This window comes from Oncorhynchus tshawytscha, linkage group LG32 (assembly GCF_018296145.1).
Source record: "Oncorhynchus tshawytscha isolate Ot180627B linkage group LG32, Otsh_v2.0, whole genome shotgun sequence".
Classification (NCBI taxonomy): domain Eukaryota; kingdom Metazoa; phylum Chordata; class Actinopteri; order Salmoniformes; family Salmonidae; genus Oncorhynchus; species Oncorhynchus tshawytscha.
Window position 1 is genome coordinate 12,349,240 of NC_056460.1, and position 25,276 is coordinate 12,374,515.

Consider the following 25,276-nt stretch of genomic DNA (forward strand, 5'->3'; position numbering starts at 1 on the left):
AATAGTGGGCTACTTTTTTGTCATCAGACTTTCAACTGCTGGGTTTTTCCCTCAGGTCAGTCTCACGATAGGGGAAAAGATATTGAACGTCCCTAATACTTTACCAGAATGGCAGGTGTGTGTTACCTTGCATTATACTCCATGATCTAAGTATTCTAAATATTGAAGTAGGACAAGGCCTCAGGTTCTGGCTTAATTGTGATTCCCTTCCCTTACTTTCTGTCACTCCCCGTCACTCCTTCTGTCCTTGCTGTGGCAGCTGTATTCCAGTAGTACACAACCTGTCTCCTGTAATTTATCTCACTCCTGAGGTAAATATTAAACACAGATTTCCTGAAAGTGTACTGTACCAGGTGCCTTGGTCTGGGTCACGTAAACAACACACACTGAATAAATGATGTCCGGGGCTGTCTAACTTCTCAAAATGATGAATCCGCCTAGCTAGCCTAGCCTATCACATTTCTCTTCTAAGGACCCATTTCTCAGGAAAGATCCACGTTGGAAATGGAAACTAGTTTTGCTGGGTCTGTCTATTTCTTTTATTTCCCATCTGTAAGTTGATGTTGGTGGCTGAGGACCAACTCCTGGTTCTGCCCGTATCAGAAGCCCTGCCACTGCAGTGTAATGGCCCCATAGCAGAAGCCCTGCCACTGCTGTTTAATGGCCCCATAGCAGAAGCCCTGCCACTGCTGTTTAATGGCCCTATATCAGAAGCCCTGCCACTGCTGTTTAATGACCCCATAGCAGAAGCCCTGCCACTGCTGTTTAATGGCCCCATAGCAGAAGCCCTGCCACTGCTGTTTAATGGCCCTATATCAAAAGCCCTGCCACTGCTGTTTAATGGCCCCATAGCAGAAGCCCTGCCACTGCTGTTTAATGGCCCCATAGCAGAAGCCCTGCCGCTGCAGTGTAATGGCCCCATATCCTAAGCCCTGCCACTGCTGTTTAATGGCCCCATAGCAGAAGCCCTGCCGCTGCAGTGTAATGGCCCCATATCCTAAGCCCTGCCACTGCTGTTTAGTGGCCCCATAGCAGAAGCCCTGCCGCTGCAGTGTAATGGCCCCATATCCTAAGCCCTGCCACTGCTGTTTAATGGCCCCATATCAGAAGCCCTGCCACTGCAGTTTAATGGCCCTATATCAGAAGCCCTGCCACTGCAGTTTAATGGCCACATAGCAGAAGCCCTGCCACTGCTGTTTAATGGCCCCATAGCAGAAGCCCTGCCGCTGCAGTGTAATGGCCCCATATCCTAAGCCCTGCCACTGCTGTTTAATGGCCCCATAGCAGAAGCCCTGCCGCTGCAGTGTAATGGCCCCATATCCTAAGCCCTGCCACTGCTGTTTAGTGGCCCCATAGCAGAAGCCCTGCCGCTGCAGTGTAATGGCCCCATATCCTAAGCCCTGCCACTGCTGTTTAATGGCCCCATATCAGAAGCCCTGCCACTGCAGTTTAATGGCCCCATAGCAGAAGCCCTGCCACTGCAGTTTAATGGCCCCATAGCAGAAGCCCTGCCACTGCAGTTTAATGGCCCCATAGCAGAAGCCCTGCCACTGCAGTTTAATGGTCCCATAGTAGAAGCCCTGCCACTGCGGTTTAATGGCCGTTTCAGGGGCCAGGGGCTTTGCCTCTTAGACCCCATTCACAAGCAGGCACTCCACAGTGTTTGTTTTTGTGAGTGTTATCTTGACTGCTTTAAGCACAGATGACGGCTAACAGGGACCAGGCACAGAGGAACAGTCCAAAACCCCCTATTGACCGCCTGCCAGCTGTTTGCTGTCAAGGACAACTTTGCAGCTTGTGAACGCCTCTCGACCAATCATAATGCCTTGCCGGAATTAACTGTTTTATAATGAGATGGTAACAGGAAGGGGGAGAGGATTGGTGCATGCAGGCTATATCAGAGAGAACATACACAGTGTACAAAACATTAGAAACATCTTCCTAATATTGAGTTGCACCCCCTTTTGCCATCAGAACAGCCTCAATTCGTTGGGGCATGGGCTCTACAAGGTGTCGATAGCGTTCCACAAGGATGCTGGCCCATATTGACTCCAATGCTTCCCACAGTTGTGTCAAGTTGGCTGGATATCCTTTGGGTGGTGGACCATTCTTGATACACACAGGAAAAAGTTGCAGTTCTTGACACACTCAAACCGGAGCACCTGGCACCTACGACCATACCCAGTTCAAAGACACGTAAATCTTTTGTCTTGCCCATTCACCCTCTGAATGGCTCACATTCACAATCTATGTCTCAAGGCTTAAAAATCCTTCTTTAACCTGTCTCCTCCCCTTCATCTACACTGATTAAAGTGGATTTAACAGGTGACATCAATAAGGGATTATAGCTTTCACCTGGATTCACCTGGTCAGTATATGTCATGGAAAGTGTAATATTTTGTACATTCAGTGTAAATACAGTATAATCTGACGAGACCCTTAAGCACTGCTGGAGTCCTGCCCGATGTACAGGCTAATAACTGCTCCTGAGGTGTTATACTAACAAACTGACCACTCTAATGCTTTAATGGGATAGCTTTTCCATACCTCTCCACACATTGTAGACTGCAAAATTGGCCAATTCCAGCAATTCCTTGCTCCCCTGCTTGCTGAATTACAGTCAAACTGTCAACAAAGTTTTAGGATGTTGGACCTGGTCCTTCTGACTGTACAGGCCAGGGCAACAAAACCCACATCTCATTTTATTGTGGAAAGGCTGTAAACACCCAGTGTTCCTCAGTCAGCCAAATGGATAGAGCAGTCCATACATGGTCAGTACAGGTGTTCTTCGTACATAGCCAGGTATTTGTCCATATTTGGTGAGTACAGGTGTTGTCCATCCATATAGTAGATGTTAACGAGAGGCTTGCCTTCTGCCTTAGAGTCTAGAGTGAAGCCGAAATCACAGATGCCTGTTAACGGCGTGAAAAGATAACAACATTGACGAATACGCTGATTCGGTGTGCGAGTTCATTAGAACGTGTGTTGAAGATGTCGTTCCCATAGCAACGATTAAAACATTCCCTAACCAGAAACCGTGGATTGATGGCAGCATTCGCGTGAAACTGAAAGCGCGAACCACTGCTTTTAATCAGGGCAAGGTGACTGGTAACATGACCGAATACAAACAGTGCAGCTATTCCCTCCGCAAGGCTATCAAACAAGCTAAGCGTCAGTACAGAGACAAAGTAGAATCTCAATTCAACGGCTCAGACACAAGAGGTATGTGGCAGGGTCTACAGTCAATCACGGACTACAAGAAGAAAACCAGCCCAGTCACGGACCAGGATGTCTTGCTCCCAGGCAGACTAAATAACTTTTTTGCCCGCATTGAGGACAACAAAGTGCCACTGACACGGCCTGCAACGAAAACATGCGGACTCTCCTTCACTGCAGCCGAGGTGAGTAAGACATTTAAACGCGTTAACCCTCGCAAGGCTGCAGGCCCAGACGGCATCCCCAGCCGCGCCCTCAGAGCATGCGCAGACCAGCTGGCCGGTGTGTTTACGGACATATTCAATCAATCCCTATACCAGTCTGCTGTTCCCACATGCTTCAAGAGGGCCACCATTGTTCCTGTTCCCAAGAAAGCTAAGGTAACTGAGCTAAACGACTACCGCCCGTAGCACTCACTTCCGTCATCATGAAGTGCTTTGAGAGTCTAGTCAAGGACCATATCACCTCCACCCTACCTGACACCCTAGACCCACTCCAATTTGCTTACTGCCCAAATAGGTCCACAGACGATGCAATCTCAACCACACTGCACACTGCCCTAACCCATCTGGACAAGAGGAATACCTATGTGAGAATGCTGTTCATCGACTACAGCTCGGCATTCAACACCATAGTACCCTCCAAGCTCGTCATCAAGCTCGAGACCCTGGGTCTCGATCCCGCCCTGTGCAACTGGGTACGGGACTTCCTGACGGGCCGCCCCCAGGTGGTGAGGGTAGGCAACAACATCTCCACCCCACTGATCCTTAACACTGGGGCCCCACAAGGGTGCGTTCTGAGCCCTCTCCTGTACTCCCTGTTCATCCACGACTGCGTGGCCACGCACGCCTCCAACTCAATCATCAAGTTTGTGGACGACACAACAGTGGTAGGCTTGATTACCAACAATGACGAGACGGCCTACAGGGAGGAGGTGAGGGCCCTCGGAGTGTGGTGTCAGGAAAATAACCTCACGCTCAACGTCAACAAAACTAAGGAGATGATTGTGGACTTCAGGAAACAGCAGAGGGAACACCCCCCTATCCACATCGATGGAACAGTAGTGGAGAGGGTAGCAAGTTTTAAGTTCCTCGGCATACACATCACAGACAAACTGAATTGGTCCACTCACACAGACAGCATCGTGAAGAAGGCGCAGCAGCGCCTCTTCAACCTCAGGAGGCTGAAGAAATTCGGCTTGTCACCAAAAGCACTCACAAACTTCTACAGATGCACAATCGAGAGCATCCTGGCGGGCTGCATCACCGCCTGGTACGGCAACTGCTCCGCCCACAACCGTAAGGCTCTCAGAGGGTAGTGAGGTCTGCACAACGCATCACCGGGGGCAAACTACCTGCCCTCCAGGACACCTACACCACCCGATGTTACAGGAAGGCCATAAAGATCATCAAGGACAACAACCACCCGAGCCACTGCCTGTTCACCCCGCTATCATCCAGAAGGCGAGGTCAGTACAGGTGCATCAAAGCTGGGACCGAGAGACTGAAAAACAGCTTCTATCTCAAGGCCATCAGACTGTTAAACAGCCACCACTAACATTGAGTGGCTGCTGCCAACACACTGACACTGACACTGACTCAACTCCAGCCACTTTAATAATGGGAATAGATGGGAAATGATGTAAAATATATCACTAGCCACTTTAAACAATGCTACCTAATATAATGTTACATACCCTACATTATTCATCTCATATGCATACGTATATACTGTACTCTATATCATCTACTGCATCCTTATGTAATACATGTATCACTAGCCACTTTAACTATGCCACTTTGTTTACATACTCATCTCATATGTATATACTGTACTCGATACCATCTACTGTATCTTGCCTATGCTGCCCTGTACCATCACTCATTCATATATCTTTATGTACATATTCTTTATCCCCTTACACTGTGTATAAGACAGTAGTTTTTGAATTGTTAGTTAGATTACTTGTTGGTTATTACTGCATTGTCGGAACTAGAAGCACAAGCATTTCGCTACACTCGCATTAACATCTGCTAACCATGTGTATGTGACAAATAAAATTTGATTTGATTTGATTTGGAAAATCTGCGTGCGCGAGTAGCGAGCGTCAATTCACATACACAGTATAGCATATGCCAATGAAAATCCATAATAAACAGTTATCTATGTTCCCTACGAAGCCCCTGAGAGTTACTGTTGTGAGTTCCTTAGATGTCCTACGGGAGCCACCGTACCTGTACCTGTGCTAAACCCGAGTTGTTTATAAACAACCAAGTCTTTCTTGTTCTTCTACGTAAGCGGTCCTCAAGTTTTTCAACCATAGCCTCCCTAAGCTATATGCCTATGAAATCAACACAGGTAGGCTGCGACCTTAGCTTACTGCCCAATACATTATAAACTACATCTTTAGCCTACTTAGCATAGAGGAATTGTAATGATCTCCCCTAATCCTTTTCTACAAATTTATTCTATCTGCATTCTATCTGCTTGTTTTACCAGAATTGCTCCGCGTAGACGCAAGAAAAATAGACTTGCTTGCTATGATGCTGTTAACACTCACTCATATGCATTCTATTTCCAGCATGAGCACAGTTTTCGTTACAATTGAGCTTGAGGCTCGTGGCTGGCAGGGATGTGAACTGGAATGTGTGGAATGAGTCTGGTCACTGCATTAATCCAGCAGGGGGGATCTGAAGGGGAGGGGGGTGGGGTAATGGGGAAGCAGTCTGCCCACAGTCCACAGTGTGAGATAGGCCCTATCCCCCCTGTCTTGTGGCCGGTTGGAACTTCCCCTGGAGGAGCCAGGCCAACAAACAATGATCTTCATTTTGCTCTGGTTTGGACTCTGGTATCTGCTGACTGACATACCACTTACTGCTCACCACACAACACTTGGATGATGCCTTTATTTGTTGCAGAGTGCATCTGCTATAAGTTATCAGTGCTCAGAGTTCATTTTGAGACATTTCCTCTCTCTTTCTTCTTAAACTTATGAAAACTAGACTATGCTCAATTAAAGCTACAGACCACCAGTTTGTCTTCATTATCCACCACAGCCCAGTGGATGTGTTGTACCTCTATTTATATCAAAGTGGTTTCTGAGGTCTTCCTCCTTCAAAGCTACTTTGTTAACAGCAAAAGTGACCTCTGGAGCTGGGCTTTCTGAGGCGAGAGTTTCCACTCCATTGCCTCTCTTTAATGCCGGCATTAGCCTTCAATGGCGGAGGCTGGCCCAGGCCCAGGCCCAGCGGGCCACAGGCTCACAATGAGCTCACTGTCTGTGGGCTGAGATCAGCTCCCTCTGCCCCCCTCTGCTCTTCTCTCATTCGTCCTATCCTCCCTTGTCTCTTCTCCGTCGCAAATGCCACACGCAGAGTCACTGTCCTCAAGATGTCCTCCAATTTTTCACTTTGTCACAGGTTTGAAAGATGGTGACGTGTGTTTTGTTTTTGTTGTCTATGGTCTGTGGAGGAGCTCAAGTGGAGCCATCCATCCAAGCCTGGTGGTTAACTTGTTAATTAGGCTGTAAATTATTAAGTCATTATTCTATTATTTTGAGCATTAATAACAAAACTTTGGTACTGCCTTTTTCCCTCCCATGAGACAGTCCATTACTAAAGAATTGGCTAAACACTGTACAACTGAATAGGTTTTTAAATCATTTTTATTCTCTCTTCAAATATTTTAACAACCAATCCTATCCTATTCCGTGGAGAAGCCTCTTGAAGCCATCCAAAATAATCAAGTCATGTGAAGCTGGAAAGAACACTACCAATCATGTGAATCCCATACAATGGTTCTCATGACTAGGCTATAAAACAATGTTACAGAAATAACAGCTCTGCTTGGTTCCCCATCTGTGCCCAACATGGCTTCGACCCCTCAAATAGTCAACAGAGTTTTACGATCTTGGAGAGGTTGTTGAGGTCGATACATTGGCATGAATGAATGGAATTCGAGAACGTCCTCTTGAATCGATTATATCCTTCCCGCGTCTGCAGCTGGCCAGATAAAGGGAGAGATGTTTCCACAGCAGCCTTGCTGTCTGGGCTGTGTTTGCGTCTGAAAGCGATAGGGGTTTTGAATGTAAAGGGAGACACAGGAAGGATGAGACAATGGTGTGTGTGCGTGCTTCTCAGTACGGCCGTGCGTAGAGCAGCGGATGATGACATCATACCATGAAATGCCTGTAAATCCTTGTGCATCAGTGAGAATGTGTCAAGCCAGGCCCCCCCCCCCGCACGTCATCAAAGCCAGGAAGAACCTGCTCAAATCAAGGAAGCTGCACTGTCCCTGATGAGCCATCCAGCTGTGCCTGAGTCTCCCCTCACCCTGTTTTCCTCAGGCATCCCTTCCTACAGAACAACCCATCTAGCTCTGGCCTCTCTCCTCTCTCCAGTTCACTCTTTCAAACCAGCTCTCCCTCCATCAGAAGACCGGGCCAGGACTGCCTCTCTCTGTGACATTACTGAGCCAAATTAGAATAGTTACGGCTACTGTAGTGAAGGACATTAGCATTTTGTAAGAGTTTGTGCGTGCAGCGTCTCATGGGTGAGTGATTGCCCTCCTTCCACCACAAGTATTATTTTATTGATGTATATCATGTTAGCTGTGCTGGGCTGGAATCGCAAATGAGCTCATCCAGGACAGAAATTGAATCCGAACGTTCCCTCCTGAAGGCCAGGTCAAGACAAAGCCTCACCTTCAGGGAAATTGAGCAACTATTCAGGTATCATCCCTTCCTCTGATGCCTTTTAAAGGGTCTTAGTCTATTGCACAGGCATGTGTCGTTACCGTGTCCAGGAGTGTGAAAGACCTTAATATCCGAGAGACAGAGAGAGAGAGTTCCACTTCCAGTGACTCAGGAAGAGGTCATGGGAAATGTCAGTGGCCAGCCACCATCTGTAGAATCTGTAGCGGAGACGGTGAAAGGCTGTTGGCCTCAGCTCAGAAACAAGAGGGGGAAAACCCAAATGAAACATGTCCCGCTTCTGAGTCTGGTTTAATATCAAACGGTTTCCAATGTAGTTTCTCAGAAGTGGTCAAAAACATGATTATTTTTACGTCAAATAATTAATATTTGCGACGCAAAGCAAACATTTAATATGACCGGCTGCCCACAACAAATGGCAACATCATGCTAACAGATTCCTGTTTTGCTACATTGGTTGTAGCACTACTACTGCTTTTATTACACATCAAGACTTTTCTCCACAACCCTTTTCATCTGCTAAGTGAGGATGAATGGAGAGGCGATTTACAGTACCTACTTGAATGCCCAGCAGCAACCCAAACTCACAGCGTCAGACAAAGATGGAAACCAGTAGCACCTCTCTCTCAGTTCCTAAGAGATTCTGAAGGACCAGCTAGATTTGAACACGACACGTTACATTCGTCAATTGTTACATCACAGCAACAATTCCACATTTCACATGAATTCATCGGAATGCTTTGTAGTGCACCCGTCTCACCGTCTCGTAGCTCGGGGTGAAATTCCTGAGATTATTAGGAAATCTAATCAAATCAATGTTTATTGGTCCCGTACAGTTGATGTTATAGCAGGTGCAGCTAAATACTTTGGTTACTAGCTCAAATCAAATGTTATTGGTCACATACACATGTTTAGCAGATGTTAATGCGAGTGTAGCGAAATGCTTGTGCTTCTAGTTCCGACAGTGAAGTAATATCTAACAAGTAATCTAACAATTCCCCACCTTATACACACAAATAAGTACATATAAATATATGGATGAGCGATGTTTATCTTTATGTATTTGGTCAGGCCAGGGTGTGGCATGGGGTTTTTGTATTGTGGTGTGTTTGTCTTGGGGTTTTGGTGGTGGTATTGGGATTGTAGCTTAGTGGGTTGTCTAGCAAAGTCTATGGCTGTCTGGAGTGGTTCTCAATCAGAGGCAGGTGCTTATCGTTGTCTCTGATTGGGAACCATATTTAGGCAGCCATATTCTTTGAGTTTGTCGTGGGTGATTGTCCTTAGTGTCCTATGTGTACTCTCTGTTAGTTTGCACCAGATAGGCTGTTTCGGTTTCGTTTATTGTTTTTGTAAGTTCGTGTTTCTTTGTTGTATTAAACATGGATCGCAATCGACACGCTGCAGTTTGGTCCGACTCTCCTTCATCACCACTAGAAAACCGTTACAGAATCACCCACCAACCAAGGACCAAGCGGCGTGGTAAACAGAGGCAGCAGCAACAGCAGCAGCAGGAGAAGCGACAGGTGCAGCAGGAGCAACAGCAGCAGCAGCAAAGGCAGCAGCAGGAGCAAAGGCAGCAGCAGGAGCAAAGGCAGCAGCAGGAGAAGCAACAGAGGCAGCAGCAGCATTGGGAGAGGCTGCACTCTTTGGATAAATGGACTTGGGAGGAGATCCTTGACGGACAAGGACCCTGGGCAGAGCCATGGATGGAATTGGAGCTGTCGGCGAAGCAGAGTGCTGAGTCTGAGAGTGTGGAGGATGTATTGGACAGAGTAGAAAGAAAGGTGTGGGCTTGGCATAGCATGCACGGCATACCAGTGCCAGCACCACGCATCAGGCCTACAGTGCGTCCCACCTGTTCAGCGCTGCCGGAGCTTTTCTCCTCTACAGCGCTGCTGGAGTCTCCCGCCTGTTCAGCGCAGCCAGAGCCTTTCTCCTCTCCTGCGCGGCCGGAGTCTCCCGCCTGTTCAGCGCAGCCAGTCTACAAGGAGCTGCCAGTCTGTAAGGAGCTGTCAGTCTGCACGGAGCTGCCGGTCTGCACGGAGCTGCCGGTCTGCACGGAGCTGCCGGTCTGCAAGGAGCAGCCAGTCTGCAAGGAGCTGTCAGTCTGCACGGAGCTGCCAGTCTGCACGGAGCTGCCAGTCTGCACGGAGCTGCCAGTCTGTAAGGAGCTGCCAGTCTGCACGGAGCCGCCAGAGCTGTCAGCCTACATGGAGCAGCCAGAGCTGTCAGTCTGCATGAAGCAGCCAGAGATGTCAGTCTGCATGGAGCAGCCAGTCTGCACGGAGCTGTCAGTCTGCAAGGAGCTGTCAGTCTGCACGGAGCTGCCAGTCTGCACGGAGCTGCCAGTCTGCACGGAGCTGCCAGTCTGCACGGAGCTGCCAGTCTGTAAGGAGCTGCCAGTCTGCACGGAGCCGCCAGAGCTGTCAGCCTACATGGAGCTGTCAGTCTGCATGAAGCAGCCAGAGATGTCAGTCTGCATAGAGCAGCCAGTCTGCATAGAGCAGCCAGTCTGCATGGAGCAGCCAGTCTGCAAGGAGCTGTCAGTCTGCAAGGAGCTGTCAGTCTGCAAGGAGCTGTCAGTCTGCAAGGAGCTGTCAGTCTGCACGGAGCTGTCAGTCTGCAAGGAGCTGTCAGTCTGCACGGAGCTGTCAGTCTGCACGGAGCTGTCTGTCTGCAAGGAGCTGCCAGGCTGCCAGGAGCAGCCAGTCAGCACGGAGCCGCCAGAGCTGTCAGTCTGTAAGAAGCCGACAGAGCTGTCAGCCTATATGGAGCAGCTAGTGCCGCCAGTCTGCCCAGCGCCGCCAGTGCCCCCCGTCTGCCCAGCGTCACCAGTCTGCCCAGCGCCGTCAGTCTGCCCAGCACCGCCAGTCTGCCCAGCACCGCCAGTCTGCCCAGCGCCGTCAGTCTGCCCAGCGTCGCCAGTCTGCCCAGCGCCGCCAGATCTGCCAGTCAGCCAGACTCTTCCAGATCTGCCAGTCAGCCAGACTCTTCCAGATCTGCCAGTCAGCCAGACTCTTCCAGATCTGCCAGTCAGCCAGACTCTTCCAGATCTGCCAGTCAACCAGACTCTTCCAGATCTGCCAGTCAACCAGACTCTTCCAGATCTGCCAGTCAACCAGACTCTTCCAGATCTGCCAGTCAACCAGACTCTTCCAGATCTGCCAGTCAACCAGACTCTTCCAGATCTGCCAGTCAACCAGACTCTTCCAGATCTGCCAGTCAATCAGACTCTTCCAGATCCGCCAGTCAGCCGGGATCTGCCAGAACTGCCAGTCGGCCAGGATCCGCCAGAACTGCCAGTCGGCCAGGATCCGCCAGAACTGCCAGTCGGCCAGGATCTGCCAGTCAGCCAGGATCCGCCAGTCTGCCAGGATCAGTTAGATCCGCCATTCAGCCAGGATCCGCCAGTCTGCCAGGATCCGCCAGTCTGCCAGGATCCGCCAGTCTGCCAGGATCCGCCAGTCAGCCAGGATCCGCCAGTCAGCCAGGATCCGCCAGTCAGCCAGGATCCGCCAGTCTGCCAGGATCCTCCAGAAGTGCCAGTCTGCCAGGATCCTCCAGTCTGCCAGGATCCTCCAGTCTGCCAGGATCCACCAGTCTGCCAGGATCCGCCAGTCTGCCAGGATCCGCCAGTCTGCCAGGATCCGCCAGTCTGCCAGGATCCGCCAGAACTGCCAGTCGGCCAGGATCTGCCAGTCGGCCAGGATCTGCCAGGATCAGTTAGATCCGCCAGTCTGCCAGGATCCGCCAGTCTGCCAGGATCCGCCAGTCTGCCAGGATCCGCCAGTCTGCCAGGATCCGCCAGTCTGCCAGGATCCACCAGTCAGCCAGGATCCGCCAGAAGTGCCAGTCAGCCAGGATCTGCCGGAACCACCAGCCAGCCAGGAGCTGGTAGATCTATCTACCTGCCTGAGCTTCCTCTCACTCCCGAGCTTCCTCTCACTCCCGAGCTTCCTCTCACTCCCGAGCTTCCTCTCACTCCCGAGCTTCCTCTCACTCCCGAGCTTTCTCTCACTCCCGAGCTTTCTCTCACTCCCGAGCTTTCTCTCACTCCCGAGCTTTCTCTCACTCCCGAGCTTCCCCTCACTCCCGAGCTTCCCCTCACTCCCGAGCTTTCCCTCACTCCCGAGCTTCCCCTCAGTCCCGAGCTTCCCCTCAGTCCGGAGCTGTCCTTCAGTCCCGATCTGCTCCTCAGTCCAGTGGGGTTCTGGGTGAGGACTACTAGGCCATGGTCGGCGGCGAGGGTGGACTATCCAGGGACGAAGGGAGAGGGGACTAAGACATTAAATGAGTGGGGTCCACGTCCCGCGCCGGAGCCGCCACCATGGACAGACGCCCACCCGGACCCTCCCTATTGTTTTGAGGTGCGTTCGGGAGTCCGCACCTTAGGGGGGGGGTTCTGTCACGCCCTGGTCAAAGTATTTTGTGTTTATCTTTATGTATTTGGTCAGGCCAGGGTGTGGCATGGGGTTTTTGTATTGTGGTGTGTTTGTCTTGGGGTTTTGGTGGTGGTATTGGGATTGTAGCTTAGTGGGTTGTCTAGCAAAGTCTATTGCTGTCTGGAGTGGTTCTCAATCAGAGGCAGGTGCTTATCGTTGTCTCTGATTGGGAACCATATTTAGGCAGCCATATTCTTTGAGTTTGTCGTGGGTGATTGTCCTTAGTGTCCTATGTGTACTCTCTGTTAGTTTGCACCAGATAGGCTGTTTCGGTTTCGTTTATTGTTTTTTGTAAGTTCGTGTTTCTTTGTTGTATTAAACATGGATCGCAATCGACACGCTGCAGTTTGGTCCGACTCTCCTTCATCACCACTAGAAAACCGTTACATATAGGAATAATCCTCAAATCAAACATTTGGAAATGAAATCATTTGGGTCATTGACGTTCATGAAAAGCTGATAAGGTTTAGCCTAGAGACAAGTGTTACTCCTTTGGTGAATACAGGAAAATACACAGCCCCTATGAAGGAAAAGATGCACCCCTGTCTTGAATGATTGACTACGGTATCTCACAGGAGTCAATCTAATAATGCATCACGATCCTTTCCGTCCACCTTTCCACTGCGCATCATGATTCTCCCAGATTGGATGGAAACTCTTTAAACCTATTAAGGCGTGTATTCCCAGAAACGATCAGGTTATTGATGTCTTCAGAGGTAAAGCTCATCTAACATAGAAGTGCTTCTCCTTGGTAGAGATACAGATTGGACAGAAGGCTGTCTTCAGGGCTATGATGGAGTTCTGCTCCTGATGAGTCATTGCCGGTGTGAGCAGCTCTCTCTCTCTTATGCTATATTGGTCATGGTCTATTATATTCCAGTCTGAGAACTCGGCACATGGCACTTAGGCTATGAAACTTCATATGGGAAATCTGGTCAGTTATGTTCCCACCTTTCCCTCTATAAACTAGCTCACTGCTAGTAGATACGATGGGTACAGTCCCAAACTGTGCTTCTGGGCCTTTACTTTGGGTCAGCCCCATGCTCTGCCTCTTACTGTGGGTCAGCCCCATGCCTTGGGACTCTGCCCCCGTTCACCTCAGCCAATTACTTGAGAAGGAGCTCAGTGATTGGCTTGTTGTCTGCAAACTGTCCCAACCTCGCTGTCACTTCAAATGGGTCCCTACTTCTTCTTCCTGGTTCTCTAGCCATTAAACCAGAGCATCTCTCTCTCTCTTTCTCCTGCCTCTTACTGTAAGTCAGTCCCATGCTCTGCCTCTTACTGTGAGTTGCTCCTTTTAAAATAGCTATAGAGGCCTCTGGCTCTGTTCTAGTTTCAATTCAATTGATTCCTCTTTCAACCTCGCTGTCACTTCAGATGGCTCCCGCCTGCTTCTTCCTGATTCTCTAGCTGTTAACCAGAGCATCTCTATCTCTGTCTTTCTCTCTCTTTCTCCTGCCTCTTACTGTGAGTCAGCCCCATTCACTGCCTCTTACTGTGAGTCAGCCCCATTCACTGCCTCTTACTGTGAGTCAGTCCCATGCTCTGCCTCTTACTGTGGGTCAGCCCCATGCACTGCCTCTTACTGTGGGTCAGCCCCATGCTCTGCCTCTTACTGCATGTCAGCCCCATACTCTGCCTCTTACTGTGGGTCAGCCCCATGCTCTGCCTCTTACTGTGGGTCAGCCCCATGCTCTGCCTTTTACTGTGGGTCAGCCCCATTCACTGCCTCTTACTGTGGGTCAGCCCCATGCTCTGCCTCTTACTATGGGTCAGCCCCATGCTCTGCCTCTCTACTGTGGGTCAGCCCCATGCTCTGCCTTTTACTGTGGGTCAGCCCCATGCTCTGCCTCTTACTGTGGGTCAGCCTCATCTTACTGTGAGTCAGCCCCATGCTCTGCCTCTTACTGTGGGTCAACCCCATGCTCTGCCTCTTACTATGGGTCAGCCCCATGCTCTGCCTCTTACTGTGGATCAGCCTCTTGCTCTGCCTTGGTGACAAGAGCCCAGCCCTCGTCAGACTCACAGCCAGAACTGACCACAAAGGTCTATCTGGCGTCAGTGGCGAGCCACCGGAGCCCGGAGGAAGGGACTCACTGCAGAAGGGAAGGGAGCTGATGGCCTTTGTCTTATCTGTGGTACTCCAGTTCTGCCAAGCATGTGACACAGCTGAGAGGCCTGAGGAGGCACTGATGCTGGCAGCCGAACCACAGTTAGTTCCCATGACCTCACACCTCACCACCTCCCTTACGCTCCTCTACTGCCACTCTCTGGTGCCAGCCTGGCCGGCAGCCACGACCTTGGGTTCATTTGGAGCCCACTGCTTCCGGGGACTGATCGGATGCCTCTCATTGCGTCAACTTGGTCTGGTGGCAGACAGTTTGGTCTGGCGGCAGACAGTTTGGTCTGGCAGCAGACAGTTTAGTCTGGCGGCAGACAGTTTGGTCTGGAGGCAGACAGTTTGGTCTGGAGGCAGACAGTTTGGTCTGGAGGCAGACAGTTTGGTCTGGTGGCAGACAGTTTGGTCTGGTGGCAGACAGTGGTGTTCTGTAGAGAGTACTTTATGTGGTGTTATACGAGTGTGAGGAATGAAGTCTTAGAAACATGATCTGGTGGTAATTACTTGGACTACAAGCAATCATTCTTTACATACTAAATGTATTATAACTTTGTAACTCTGTAATATGGTCATTGATCAATTCTTTGTATTTATGTACCTTTTTTCTAAATGTTTTTCTTTTTCTTTTTTGAGTGGCAGTCCACAGGTAAATACGATATGAACTGAATATTAAATTATATTAATTTGTATATTGTACCTGTACCCCCCCAATGAAAAAATGACAAAATAAATAAAAATGTGGTTACAAAAAAAATCACAAATATTTCCATCACAGCCTATTAACTGGAGTACAAGGCAACCGTGACAGATGTTAAGTCATGTACAGTAGCATCAACCACCAGTGTGTGTTGAGGTGTTCTGATTCTCCAGTAATTTACTGTAATCTGAAGAAATTATGCAACCCAATGTCAAATCTGGTTACAATTAATCAAATCCACTCGAGTTAAGAAAATTAAATCACTGGATCACTGTTTGATCGAAACGCAACTTGTCTGTTAACCCATTGATGCCCCTGTTCACCTCAGCCAATTAGGTGAGAACTGTCCCAACCTCGCTGTCACTTCAAATGGGTCCCTCCTTCTTATTCCTGATTCTCTAGCCGTTAAAACAGAGTATCTCTCTCTTTCTCTTCTCTCTCTCCTCTCTTTCCTGCTGACTGTAAATCCTATTGATGCTTTGCCTTCTTCCGAGAGAGCTGTGTTTCTGTCATCAGCCTACCAGTCCAGTGATACAGGGCTCTAAAATAACAAGACTGAAAATACAGAGAAAGATGGCCTTTGGTTGCAGTATTACGCCTACCGTGGTCTGACTGAGTCTGATGACTTCATATGTAAACTGTTTTCACATAGGCTACATGCACATGATGGACATAGCCGACATACAGTCTTAGAAAAAAAGGTGTTATTTAGACCTTAAAATGAACCCCTGTTGGTTCCATGTAGAACTCTTTTGGTTCCATGTAGAACTCTTTTGGTTCCAGGTAGAACCCTTTTGGGTTCCATGCATAACCCTTTCCACAGAAGGTTCTACATGGAATTAAAAATAGTTCTACCTGGAACCAAAAAGGGTTCTCCTATGGGGACAGCAGAAGAACCATTTTGGAACTCTTTTTCTAAGAGTGTAGCTTTCAGCAGGTTTACACTCAGCTTCCCTCAATTCCCCAGCCTAATAGCGACAAGGTACACTATCGGCCCTTATCTCTGTAATGCAGAGGTTTGGCACTACAAAGCTTTCATTTGAAAGACTCCTCGATTCCTCCTCCATTTTGTGTGCCTGTGAAATGTCTGGATCCTGAGGCTTTTGAAATGTTTAGTAAAATTACATTTCACTCCAGGTGCAGACAATGACCTTCAACCTGTTTGAAAGGAGTGTCTCATTTAATGGCAAACTCAACAAGCTCAGTAAAGTTGGCTATGTTCTGTAAAATGACTTTGGTGTACATCTGTCAGCCAGTGATACATTTGGGACAAGACCTCATTTCAGTTTGAAAGAGGGATTTTGGGGAATGGGCCATTGCCGATGTGTATGCTAAGTGCTGACACTGAATAATTTCTCTCCCTATTTCTCTCTCTCTCTCCCCATTTCTCTCTCTCTCACTACCCCCCCCTCTCTCTCCCTCTCTCTCTCTCCCACTACCCCCCCTCCCCTCTTTCTCTCTCTCCCTCCCAGACCGAGAGGACCAATCAATTCTCTGCACGTGAGTAACCTCTGAGCCATGTCTGCTCAGCCCTTTTCTTCTCTCTTTCCGTGTTCTGTGTTGCATGGGTTGCTGGATTTACAGGAAAGTGTCTTCTCAGTTTGATTCCTTGCATCCAGCCTGCATAGTATCATACCACACGTCACTAGTTTGGACCAGATGGTTTAGAAAGGCCATACAGCACCAGCTTTATTGCATAACATTCACAATTCAATTATCTTAGTTATGCGTGTCTCTTCCTCACTTAGTAGTCCCGAAAATGAAATGTGAAATGACCTGCTGCATGGCATTCCTGCAGAAGCTCTATTCAACTACGAATGAAGTGTAGCTTATTGAAGCCGACATGAATGTACTTAGCACTGATTATAGGTCGAAAGAGGAATCAATTGAATTGAACTAGAACAGAGCCAGAGGCCCCTATAGCTATTTTAAAATGAGCAACTCAGTAACACAGAACAGTGAGACAGACACTTACGGGAAGAGAGACTTAGGCTTGGGGCAGGGAAGCTGGGAAATGTTTGGTATTTCAGGTACACACACACACACAACCCCTACCCGTTGGCTGTATTCCAGTCTAGCGCCCAATATCTACAGATGACAGGAATGCTGCCAAGAAACATGTCAGCGTGGCATCTCATCGTAAGCCTCTGTGACAGGCCTACACCGATGATGTTTGAAAGAGTATACAGGGTAAAGTTTCTCCAAGTGTGTGTGTGTGTGTGTTCTCTCCCTGCGCTCGTCTGAACCCGATCCTCCACCACCCAATATTTCCCTGGAACCCCCAGGGCTACAAGCCATCAGTCAATAAATATTTTCCTAGCCTCTCACCATACATGACTAAGTCTTGGGGAGCATGGAAGAATTTGGATGGATGTCGGAAGTGTGGCTTGAACACTATCATAAAATCTCACATCTGCTATGAAGCATTTATATGCCAACTGTGACACACACACACACACACACACACACACACACACACACACACACACACACACACACACACACACACTGTAGGAGACGGTGGTCATAGCAATGTAAACGCTGCACAGAGATGCCATGTGATTATAAGTCAGTCCCTGAGAATATGAGCCGTCTCCTCTGCAGCAAGGCGAACCAACTTAAACCTTCCAGTTTAATGCCAACCTCATGGACATTTGACGCAATCACTCACTCACGGGCTGTGTCCAAAATAGCACCCTAATGCCTAAATAGTGCACTACTTTTGGCCAGAGCCCGTCATTTCAGACGCAGCCAGAAATACCCTCTGCTCCCGGTGGATATTGAGCTCAGCACTAAACACACAACTCATCAGCCATACAGCATATTCATAGTACTAGACTAGACTACCATAGGACTTCACCACATGACCAGGTAAGGGGAATCTGAAAGGAGAAAACAACACATGACTTTGTTATAGTAATTGGTTTTATACTCAGTGAGTATTCAGGGGCCTTGTCATTTATTTGAAGATCATCATGTCGTTAGTTTTATTGTGCAGATGATTTTGCTCAAATAGATATAACCTAGCATTGAGCTTGAGATCGGGGAGAAAGTTCAATGTTAACCACCAGCGATTACGTAGAATGAGTACCTATTGTAAAACCACTGGTATGCATTGTGTGTTGACGTTACTGTACAGTAAGTGGTACTTGGGGATAGGATTCTTTCTGCATGGCTTGAAGAGCTTGCAAAAACATACTTCCTTGCTCTAAAGCTGTCATCGCTGTGGGTCCGTGAGAACCACCCTCAACCACAGCCGCTGAACTAAACTAGCGCAAAGAAAATAAACAGCACATATAGATACACAAAAGCCCAGCTACACACCGCCTCATCCGATAGACCTCTCAAATGTGGTTTATTGTCACTTCATTTGTTGTTTAGCGGAGTTGCGTTGAGCAGAGCCTGGCTAGCTCTCTCACCCCCAGCTCAAGACTGTTTATGGAGTTTCCCAAGTGCCATAATCTCCTCACAAAGACTGCCAGTCAGAAAGACAATTCTGACACACACACACACACATACACACACACACACACACACACACACACACACACACACACACACACACACACACACACACACACACACACACACACACACACATCATTCTTCTCCATCAACTAACCCAGGGATCTGATCTGTCTTGTATGTTTTCTATCTATCAGAGGTGAATCTGGTGCTGGCAAGACAGAAAACACTAAAAAGGTCATCCAGTACCTTGCACATGTGGCTTCCTCCCATAAAGGAAAAAAAGACCACAGCATTCCTGTAAGTGTAAGTTTCTGTCTTTGCTTTCCCTATATTCCCCCTGCCATGTTTATCTCCCTACCACACCTCTAGATCTCCCCCTAAGCCCTGTTCTAAATGTCACAGTTACAGTATGTCTTTCTATTGAGGGGTAACTGATGAAAGAGGAGAGTTAACAACTTGTACGGCCCACATTGTCCCCCTAATACCAGGCCAGTCTGATCCACATTGTCCCCCTAATACCAGGCCAGTCTGATCCACAATGTCCCCTAATACCAGGCCAGTCTGATCCACATTGTCCCCCTAATACCAGGCCAGTCTGATCCACAATGTCCCCTAATACCAGGCCAGTCTGATCCACATTGTCCCCGTAATACCAGGCCAGTCTGATCCACAATGTCCTCTAATACCAGGTCAGTCTGATCCACATTGTCCCCCTAATATCAGGCCAGTCTGATCCACAATGTCCCCTAATATCAGGCCAGTCTGATCCATATTGTCCCCCTAATACCAGGACAGTTTGATCCACAATGTCCCCCTAATACCAGGCCAGTCTGATCCACATTGACCCCCTAATATCAGGCCAGTCAGACCCTTAATGTCCCCCTAATATCAGTCCAGTCAGACCCATAATGTCCCCCTAATACCAGGTCAGTCTGATCCACAATGTCCCCCTAATACCAGGCCAGTCTGATCCACAATGTCCCCTAATATCAGGCCAGTCTGATCCACATTGTCCCCCTAATACCAGGACAGTTTGATCCACAATGTCCCCCTAATACCAGGACAGTTTGATCCACAATGTCCCTCTAATACCAGGACAGGTTGATCCACAATGTCCCCCTAATACCAGGACAGGTTGATCCACAATGTCCCCCTAATACCAGGCCAGTTTGATCCAGAATATCCCCCTAATACCAGGACAGGTTGATCCACAATGTCCCCCTAATACCAGGCCAGTTTGATCCACAATGCCCCCCTAATACCAGGCCAGTTTGATCCACAATGTCCCCCTAAATCCGGGCCAGTCTGATCCACAATTTCCCCCTAATACCGGGCCAGTCTGATCCACAATGTCTGCCTAATACCAGGCCAGGCTGATCCACAATGTCCACTTAATACCAGGCCAGTCTGATCCACAATGTCCCCCTAATACCAGGCCAGTCAGATCCATAATGTCCCCCTAATACCAGGCCAGTCAGATCCATAATGTCCCCCTAATACCAGGCCAGTCAGATCCATAATGTCCCCTAATACCAGGCCAGTCAGATCCATAATGGCCCCCAATACCAGGCCAGTCAGATCCATAATGTCCCCCTAATACCAGGCCAGTCAGATCCATAATGTCCCCATAATACCAGGCCAGTCTGATCCACTGGTATTTACAGTACAGTGGATTAACTCCAACCCTAGTTAATCCATATCAGATAGATCCGTATGATAATGGGGGCATAATGATTAGAGGACAACAGTGTCTTGACAGTGGACATGGGCTGTGTGATGAGGTCACCAAAGGGTCAGAGCCTTCTGTGGTTATATGATGCTGGTACATTACCACGGCAGTCAAAAATAGGCTCATTAAGCAATAAGGCACGAGTGGGTGGGGTATATGACCAATATATCACAGCAAAGGGCTGTTCTTCGGCACGACGCAACGCAGAGCTATTATAAACTGGTTACCAACGTAATTAGAACAGTAAAAGTTTTGTCATACCCTTTCCCCAATCATCATTCAGGGCTCAAACCACCCAGTTTATAAAAATGAACCCATTGATAAAATGTGCCAATATATAATGTTTTTTTTTGCATAACATGCCTGTAAATGTGTTAAGAATCCATATACACAAGCTGCTGTCCCATGATGTGTGTTGCCAAAGTGAACACATCCTACAGTAGTACCTATAGTGGGCTCTATAGATTGTGCAGGCGTGCACAACCCTCTAACATATTTGCGTTTGTTTATTTGCAACAAACAGCCAGAGTCGCCTAAACCAGTAAAACTACAGGCAAGTCTTTACACTTTCTTCTCAACATCTTATTCATGTGCATGTTGCATCACCAACTTTCTACTCTCAAACGGACCTACTGTTATGGAAACCTAGTGGCAATTTAATATATTTCTTTGTGGCTTCAGCCTGTTTTGTGAAATGGTGCCATTGGTTATTTTCTTGCACACTGTGAAGCATGTATGTGTAATGTTGACATCTGCGTAAAAATTAGACAAACAAAGTTTGGGTATTGACCCAGATTCTCTTTCTATCAGGCGGAAAATAATCATGTCGTAAGTTAACTTTAAATCTGGCATGAATATTGATGTGTATGCAGCTTTTCCATGTATACTTGTGGGTCAATGCACTGTACTGTACCGTAAAATGTGCTTGCAAATGTTGTTATTCCACACTAGATGAAACACAATCATATGCATGCCTTTGTTGTGTTTGGTTGCCACCAGTCAAAGTTTGGCAGAAATGCCAAACTATGTGAGCTATTTTTGTACAATGCAGAGTAGAAGTTGAGCAGTAAGACGTTGAAATAGAGATGAATAGAGATGAGTCTGAAGATAGAACTGAGAAACACAATCACACACACACACACACACACACACACACACACACACACACACACACACACACACACACACACACACACACACACACACATGTTCTTCTATCCTCGTGGGGACCTAAAATGTGTTTCCATTCAAAATCCTATTTTCCCTAACCCCTAAACCTAACCTTAACGCCTACCCTAAACCTAACCCCTAACCCTAATTGTAACCCTAAACCTAACCCCTACAAATCTATCCAAGTCCACATGGGGATGTGGGAAATGTCTTCACAAGGGAGAATTTTCCTCGTTTTACTATCCTTGTGAGGGACATTTGGACATTTCAGTTCCCCACAAGGATTAGAAGAACCAAGACCAAACACACACACACACACGGGGTCAGTTAATGGACATTACTGAAAAACAGACTGTCTGGCTGTGGTTGTCATTACAGTAGTTAGTTCAGTAGATTAATATTACTCTCAAGGTATTCTCTTTTCAACCAGCTGCTGTAGGTCAGTTGATACTGTTAAGATAATGGAAACGGCACATGAGGGCAGATGAGCAGTGTTCTGAATAAAGATGTGATGCTCACTATGGCACACTGCCCTAATACAAGGCTAATATGAGAAACATATGGAATTGCACCCGTCAGTGAGATAGCTACTTGGAAAGGACCTTTCAGAATAACATATCCATTCCCCTGCTTCCTGTTTTAATGTACTACTGTAGATTTCACTTAATTCCGTTTGCCTTTATGTATTATTTAGTCTAGTCCAATTTGTCTTTGAGTACTACCTGTAATTGTCTTCCTTGGTGTGTATGTACTGTATGTATATCCTGTATGTGTGTTTAGTATCCATGATCATTAACACTTCCTGTTTATTTCCATGGTAACATTTGACAATCTACCCATTGACTACAGAGTGGAGCCCTGTTCTATGTGAGTAGCATGGTGTCCGTCCCTCACCTCTCTCTCTCTCACCCACCGTACTCCACTCACTAGACAAGCTCAAAACACAATGGGCAGAATATCCTGTAAAGGGGCTGATATTGTCGCTGTGTACTATTCTGTATATCTGTCCCTTTTATGGGTGTCAATGGGGTCCCAATAGCAGCTTCTGTTTCTATCATCTTTGGGACACTAAACTAGTTTAGTTTTAATCCACTCCATGCGCTGTGTGGTATCCCTGTTCTTACCTATAGTTGGCACTGCTTCTTTCAAATATCTCAGATTCGGGAAAATAAACATGACTTCCTAGTTTAATACAAACTAATAAACACGTTTCCCACTTCCTAACTGCCATATCCCATTTGAAACAATCATACACCACCAATCATAAACAGTGCATTTGTAATATGTTCCACTGTTATACTGGCAGACATTGTGCAAGACTCCTGTCAGGACCTCGTCACAAACTTCTCTCCCGCGTCCAATTTGGCTCCCGGTGAGCCTGCTGGAGAACTTTTCACTCGCGAGGTGCTGGTGCTGCCAAATAGCCATAGCAGGCTTTACTAAATAGTCAGTTGGCTTCCAGCAAGCTGGAGATGGAGTAGGACTCTGGAGGAGAGCAGCTAGGGAGGGAGAACCAAGAGGATCACTGCCCAGAGCTCAGCTGAACGGACTCCCCCAGGGAGAGAGGGCCATGACATGGTCCAAGACCTACAACACCCTCCCCTCTGCTTAGTCTACTCAGATCCAGCCACAGAATGCCCAGCAGGGACGATAATGGGGATTTTAATCTTCGTACCTTATTGAATTCACCATGGGGTGTTGACTGTGGATTTTGCCGTTTGTGTCTCAGTGGCAGTGCTACTTAGATCACTAATGAATCCCCTTAGAACTGCTTCTTCCTGTCTTTGCAAGTCTTTCATCTGCTCCCTGCTTTGCCATGGGGGAGGAGTTTACACAGATAAAAAGTTATTCTGACCTCCCCTTGAGGAGTGGGGGTTTGTTCCTGTTCCCCAAACCACAAACAAAAGTCCAGTTGCCTGCGTCATTCGCACTCACCCAACAGTCACTGAAGTAGTATTCCGCTTGTGGACTTGGAGCAACTCTTGAAACGACTTGTAATGTCTGTCCAGCAGTGATTCTGGTTGTGGACTTGGATAGATTTGTAATGTCTGTCCAGCAGTGATTTTGGTTGTGGACTTAGATAGATTTGTAATGTCTGTCCAGCAGTGATTCTGTTTGTGGACTTGGAGAGATTTGTAATGTCTGTCCAGCAGTGACTCTGCTTGTGGACTTGGATAGATTTGTAATGTCTGTCAAGCAGTGATTCTGTTTGTGGACTTGGAGAGATTTGTAATGTCTGTCCAGCAGTGACTCTGCTTGTGGACTTGGAGAGATTTGTAATGTCTGTCCAGCAATGATTCTGGTTGTGGACTTGGATAGATTTGTAATGTCTGTCCAGCAGTGACTCTGCTTGTGGACTTGGATAGATTTGTAATGTCTGTCAAGCAGTGATTCTGTTTGTGGACTTGGAGAGATTTGTAATGTCTGTCCAGCAGTGACTCTGCTTGTGGACTTGGATAGATTTGTAATGTCTGTCAAGCAGTGATTCTGTTTGTGGACTTGGAGAGATTTGTAATGTCTGTCCAGCAGTGATTCTAGTCTGTGGAGCAGATGTGACCCCACAACCCTACCTGGCCTCTTCCTTGAAGATTTAATAGGACAGTTTTTACTGTTCCTCTGGCTTTCCAGTCTCCACAATCTGGGCCAAAGCACTGCCAAAGGCCCTGACACTGATAACAAGTGAGGTTGAACACACTACAAAGGATGTTTCCCAAGTTACAGAGGAAAGATTGAGAATAGAGAGGAGTTATTTCACAAAAGATTACATTCATTTCGTAGTCTTGTCAATGTTAACGGGATATTAAGTGGTACACGATAGCATTGTCCACAGTCACACTAACAACAACAACTCTGTCATCAACAACTATGTGTCCCTGTGTTCTTCCAGGCCCCCTACAGTAGTTGACACTAGTGAATAGCCTCTTAACGTGGCTATGATGGTTTCCAGACACTGTTCATCAGAATAAGTGTAATGCATTCCATCAACAGTCATTTTATGGTCTTCTTGCTCACATAAACCTGATTATGTGGTACAATACATGTCCCGGAGGTCTTCCAGGCCTGTCAGTTGTTGGCACGGCTAGTGATTAGCCTCCTTACATGACAATGATGGTTTCTGGAATCTGTCAGAACAAGAGTAACACACTCCGGAACGCTGGAATGTGGGTCAGCTTGTAATGCTCCTAAAGTGGACCCCTGCTGGTGTTTTGTATTCACCCCTTTGTTCCTACCCTCTCCCCAGTCTGGTCCCAGTCTGTAGACTGAGTTTGGCAGAGATTTGCAGCTTGTGGACATTTAACAGTCTCCATTATGTCCTCTGTTCTAGTTTGTTCAAAGGGTGTGGTGTTGTCAAGTTGTGCCATATAGCACTGCGTTATAGAGACAGCGTATGACAATGACTATAGGAAATGGTAAGACCGCACTAACAGATCTGAAACCATGCTATAATTTACCGTGTGTGCAATCTGTCACTGGCAGCAACAGGCTTATTCAATTCATTCCTGCCTCATTTTCAGCAGCACGAAAATCAAATCAAATCAAATTTATTTATATAGCCCTTCGTACATCAGCTGATATCTCAAAGTGCTGTACAGAAATCCAGCCTAAAACCCCAAACAGCAAGCAATGCAGGTGTAGAAGCACGGTGGCTTGGAAAAACTCCCTAGAAAGGCCAAAACCTAGGAAGAAACCTAGAGAGGAACCAGGCTATGTGGGGTGGCCAGTC

The 25,276-nt window shown here is 47.5% G+C and overlaps 1 protein-coding gene across 8 annotated transcripts in view; it reads left to right on the top strand.

The window, feature by feature from the left end:
- Positions 1-25,276, top strand: part of LOC112230268 (myosin-10) — a 100,069-nt gene that overhangs the window by 22,403 nt on the left and 52,390 nt on the right. For 4 of the 8 annotated variants that reach the window (XR_006080588.1, XR_006080589.1, XM_042310615.1 and 1 more), the window contains exons 4-7: positions 16,658-16,685; positions 18,848-18,956; positions 20,906-20,935; positions 22,402-22,419. Coding sequence is in view for 6 of the 8 variants with exons in the window: in XM_042310615.1 (XP_042166549.1) it covers positions 16,658-16,685; positions 18,848-18,956; positions 20,906-20,935; positions 22,402-22,419 (185 nt within the window). In the remaining 2 variants the exon portion in view is untranslated. The remainder of the gene's footprint in view (positions 1-16,657; positions 16,686-18,847; positions 18,957-20,905; positions 20,936-22,401; positions 22,420-25,276) is intronic. The other 4 variants (XM_042310616.1, XM_042310619.1, XM_042310617.1 and 1 more) reach the window with 2 other exon arrangements.